Here is a 5,031-nt window from a genome sequence, read left to right on the forward strand (position 1 = left end):
TGTGCTCCCACCACAGGGGCCTGTGTTTCAATCCCTAATTAGGGAACTAGATCCCACATGCTGCAAATCTCACATGCAGCAATGAAGACTGTACAAGCAGCAAGTGTGACCCAGTGCGGCCAAATAAATATTTTTAAAAATCTCTTAGGTTTATTGGGTCCTGATTGCTTATTTTTGTTTTTATTTTCATTACTCTAGGAGGTGGAACCAAAAAGATATTGCTGCGATTTGTGTCAAAAGGTGTCCTACCTATGTTTTCCTCTAAGAGGTTTTTGTGTGTGTGTGTGTGTGTGTGTGTGTGGTTAACACTTGAAATACATTTACTAATTAAGACAACCAACACTTTTACTTTTATTTGCATTTATTTTCTGCCGCATTTATTCCCGGGCCATAATTTTTTGTTTCTTCAGTTTCTTCTGGGATCTTTTTCTTCTGTGCAACCTCCTCTTCTGGTTTAGGAACAATCTGTTCTTTTTCAGCCAGGATCATCTCAATGTGGCAGGGAGAGCTCACGTAGGGGTTGATCCGACCGTGAGCTCTGTAAGTCCTGCGTCGCATCTTGGGGGCTTTGTTCACTTGGATGTGCTCAATGACCAGAGAATCTGCATCTAAGCCCTTAAGTTCAGCATTACTCTCTGCATTTTTGAGCATGTGTAGTAAAAATTCAGCACTCTTTTTGGGCCACCGACCCTGCGTCCAGCCCCACTGTTTGGCCTGTGCACACCTACCAACTCCACCATTGTAACGACGGAATGGCTCACACTGCTTCTTTAAAGTGACATCCTTCAGATACTTGGTGGCTTTTCGGATATGCATGCCCTTTATGGCCTGGGCAGTCTCACGAGTGTTCTTAAAGTGAACAGGAACATTTGAACCTCTTGATTTGCATGATTTTGTGGGATTTTCTGGGTCGAGTGAATAGCGCACCATTTTTAGGGGTCAGCTCAGGCCGCTTACCGGAAAAGCCCTCTACCAGTTTTATAATAGTATCTGGTCTTACATTTAAGTTTTTAAATCATTTTGGGTTTATTTGTGGTGTATGGTGTTAGGAAATGTTTTAGCTTCGTTCTTTTACATATAGATGGCCAATTTTCCCAGCACCACTTATTGAAGAGATCGTCTTTTCTCTACTGTATGTTCTTGCCTCCTATGTCATAGATTAATCGACCCTAAGAGCATGGGTTTATTTCTGGGCGCTCTGTTCTGTTACAGTGATTGACGTGTATGTGTTTCTGCTAACGCTATACTATTTTGTGCTGTAGCATTACAGTATAGTCTAAAGTCAAGGAGCGTGACACCTCCAACTCTGTCCTTTCTCAATCAAGATCGCTTTGGCTACTCAAGGTTTTGTGTTTTTGTACAAATTTCAAAATTAGTTTTGTAAAAAAAAAAAAAAAACTGTTGGTTTAATATTTTGACGGGGATTGCACTGAGTCTGTAGATGGCCTTGGATAACATGGCCATTTTTAACAGTATTAATTATTCCCATTGAAGAACATGGTCTATCTTCCCAGCTGTTTGTGTTGTGTTCAGTTTCTGTTATCAGTGTCTCATAGTTTCCTGAGTATCGGTCTTTTACCTCTTTAAGTAGGTTTGTGACTAGCTATTTTATTCCTTTTGATGGGATGGTAAATGAGACTACTTTGTTAATTCTTTCCTGATAGTTCATTGTTAGTCTATAGAAATACAACAGATTTATGTATATTAGTATGTATATTAGTTTTGTATCTCATAACTTTACAAAATTTGTTGATGAGCTCCAATAGCCTTCTGGTGTTGTCTTTAGGATTTTCTATGTATAGTATCATGTAATCTGCAAACAATGGCAGTTTTACTTCTTCCTTTCCAGTCTGGGTTACTTTTATTTCTTTTTTTTCTGATTGCTGTGGCTAGGACTTCCAAAACTGTTGAATGAAAGTGGTGAATAAAAGGTGGGCATTGTTCCTGATCTTAGAGGAAATGCTTTCAACCTTTCATTTTTGAATATGTTAGCTGTGGTTTTGACATATGTGGCCTTTATTAATTTTGAGGTATATACCCTCTATGTCTACTTTCTGGAGTTTTTATCATAAATGGATGTTGAACCTTATGAAAAACTTTTCTGCATCTACTGAGATGATCGTATAGCTTTTTTCCTCAAATCTGTTGATGTGGTATGTTACATTGATTTTGTAAATATTAAAAAAATTTTGCATCACTGGAATAAATTCTACTTGATCATGGTATACAATACTTTAATTGTATTGTTGGATTTGGTTTGCTGGTATGTGTTGAGGATTTTTGCATCTATGTTCATCAGTGATATTGCCGTATAATTCTCTTTTTGTGATATCTTTGTCTGGTTGTGGTATCAGGCTATGATGGCTTCATATAATGAGTTTGAAAGTGTTTCTTCCTCTGCAGTTTTTTGGAATACCTTCAGAAGGATAGATGTTTACTCTTTGGTATAATTCACCTGTAAAACCATCTGGTCCTGGAGTTTTATTTGTTGGGAATTTTAAAAATTATTGATTGAATTTCATTACTGGTAATTAGTCTTTTCATATTTTCTATTTCTTCCTGGTTCAGTCTTGAGAGATTGTACCTTTCTAAGAATCTGTCCATTTCTTCTTAGGTTGTCCTTTTTATTGGCATATATTCATATTAGTGTCTTTTGATCCTTTATATTTCTGTAATGTTGATTGTAACTTTTTTTACATTTCTGATTTTACTAATCTGGATCATCTCCCTTTTTTCTTGCTGAGTCTGCCTAAAGGTTTATTAATTTTGTGTATCTTTTCAAAGAACCAGATTTTAGTTTCACTGATCTTTTCTCTTATTTTCTTTTCAGCCTAATTTCATTTAATTCTGCTCTGATCTTCATTATTTCTTTCATTCTACTAATTTTAGGTTTTGTTCGTTCATTTTTACTTCCTTAGGTATAAGTTTAGGTTGCTTATTTGAGGTTCTTCTTGATTCCTGGGGTAAGCTTCAGTTTAGTTCAGTTGCTAAGTCATGTCTGACTCTTTGCAACCCCATGCACTGCAGCACACCAGGCTTCCCTGTCCATCACCAATTCCCAGAGCTTACTCAAATTGATGTCCATAGAGTCGGTGATGCCATCCAACCATCTCATCCTCTGTCATCCCCTTCTCCTCCTGCCTTCAATCTTTCCCAGCATCAGGGTCTTTTTCAATGAGTCAGTTCTTAGCATCAGGTGGACAAAGTATTGGAGTTTCAGCCTCAGCATCAGTTCTTCCAATGAATATTCAGGACTGATTTTCTTTAGGATTGACTGGTTTGATCTCCTTGTAGTCCAAGGGACTCTCAAGATTCTTCTCCAACACCACAGTTCAAAAGCATCAGTTCTTCAGTGCTCAGCTTTCTTTACAGTTCAACTCTCACATCCGTACATGACTACTGGAGAAACCATAGCTTTGACTAGATGGACCTTTGTTGGCAAAGTAATGTCTCTGCTTTTACTCTAAACCTGCCTCTTAGAACTGTTTTTGCTGCTGCCCCATAGGTTTTATATCATTGTGTTTTTGTTTTCACTTACTTCAGGTATATTTTAACGCTTTTTTTGATTTCTTCAGTTATCCATTGAGTATTTAGTAGCATATTGTTTAGCCTCCAGTGTGTTTTGGGATTTTTTTTGCAGTATTTTTTCTTTTAGTTGATTTCTATTCTCATATTGTGTGATAGGAAAAATGCTTATACCATTTCAACTTTTAAAAATTTACCATGGATTATTTTGTCATCCAGCATATGATCCATCCTGGGGAATGTTTCCATGTACACTTGAAAAGAATGAATATTCTGCTGCTTTTGGATGGAATGTTTTCTATATGTTAAGTCCATTTGGTCTAATGTGTCATTTAAGGCTCATGTTTCTTTATCAATTTTATATCTGGATGATCTATCCATTGGTGTAAGTGAAGTGCTTAAGTTCTTGACTATGTTTGTGTTCCTCTCAAATTCGCCTTTTGTGTCCATTAATATATGCTTTATATAATTAGGTGCTTCTATATTGGTGCATATATATTTATAATTGTTACGTCTTCTTCTTGGATTGATCCCTTGATTATTATGTAGTGTCCTTATTTGTCTCTTGTAATAGTGTTTATTTTAAAGTCTATTTAGTCTGACATAAGTATTGTTACTTTTTCTTTTGATTTCCTTTTGTGTGGAATACATTTTTCCATCCCCTCACTTTCAGTCTATGCGGGTCTCCAGATCTGAAGTGACTCTGTTATTGTTGTTCAGTTGCTCAGTCATGTCCAAATCTTTGTGACCCCATGGACTGCAGCATGTCAGGCTTCTCTGTCCTTAACCATCTCCTTGAGTTTACCCAAACTCATGTCCATTGAGTCGCTGATGTGATCCAACCATCTCATCCTCTGTTGTCTCCCTCTCCTGCCCTCAATCTTTCCCAACATCAGGGTCTTTTCCAATGTGTCAGCTCTTCGCATCAGGAGGCCAAACTATTCAAGTTTCAGCTTTAGCATCAGTCCTTCCAATGAATTTTCAGGATTGATTTCCTTTAGGATTGACTGGTTTGATTTCCTTGCAGTCCAAGGGACTCTCAAGAGTCTTCTCCAACACCACAGTTCAAAAGCATCAATTCTTTGGCACTCAGCCTTTTTTACTGTCCAACTCTCATATCCATACATGACCACTGGAAAAACCACACCTTTGACTAGATGGACCTTTGTTGGCAAAGTAATGTCTATGCTTTTTATTACACTGTTTAGGTTTGTCATAGCTTTCCTTCCAAGGAGCAAGTGTCTTTCAATTTCATGACTGCAGTCATCGTCCACATTGATTTTGGAGTCCAAGAAAATAAAGTGAAAGTCATTCAGTCGTGTCTGACTCTTTGCGAGTCCATGGACTGCATGGAATTCTCCAGCCCAGAATACTGGAGTGGGTAGCTTTCCCTTCTCTAGGGGATCTTCCCAACCCAGGGATGGATCCCAGATCTCCCACACTGCAGGCACATGCTTTACCAGCTGAGCCATAAGGGAAGCCCAAGAATACTGGAGTGGGTAGCCT

The 5,031-nt window shown here is 37.9% G+C and overlaps 1 protein-coding gene across 1 annotated transcript; it reads right to left on the bottom strand.

The window, feature by feature from the left end:
• Nucleotides 1-351: 351 nt before the first annotated feature.
• LOC133043397 (large ribosomal subunit protein uL22-like) lies at nucleotides 352-940 on the bottom strand. Its single transcript, XM_061124193.1, has one exon. The coding sequence runs from the start codon at nucleotides 928-930 to the stop codon at nucleotides 352-354; it is 579 nt and encodes a 192-aa protein (XP_060980176.1). The 5' UTR covers nucleotides 931-940.
• Between the last annotated feature and the right edge of the window lie 4,091 nt (nucleotides 941-5,031).

This window comes from Dama dama, chromosome 3 (assembly GCF_033118175.1).
Source record: "Dama dama isolate Ldn47 chromosome 3, ASM3311817v1, whole genome shotgun sequence".
In the NCBI taxonomy this organism is placed as follows: domain Eukaryota; kingdom Metazoa; phylum Chordata; class Mammalia; order Artiodactyla; family Cervidae; genus Dama; species Dama dama.

Excerpts from the sequence above, each read along its gene's own strand:
- LOC133043397 (XM_061124193.1), bottom strand. The coding sequence starts at position 930 with ATGGTGCGCTATTCACTCGACCCAGAAAATCCCACAAAATCATGCAAA.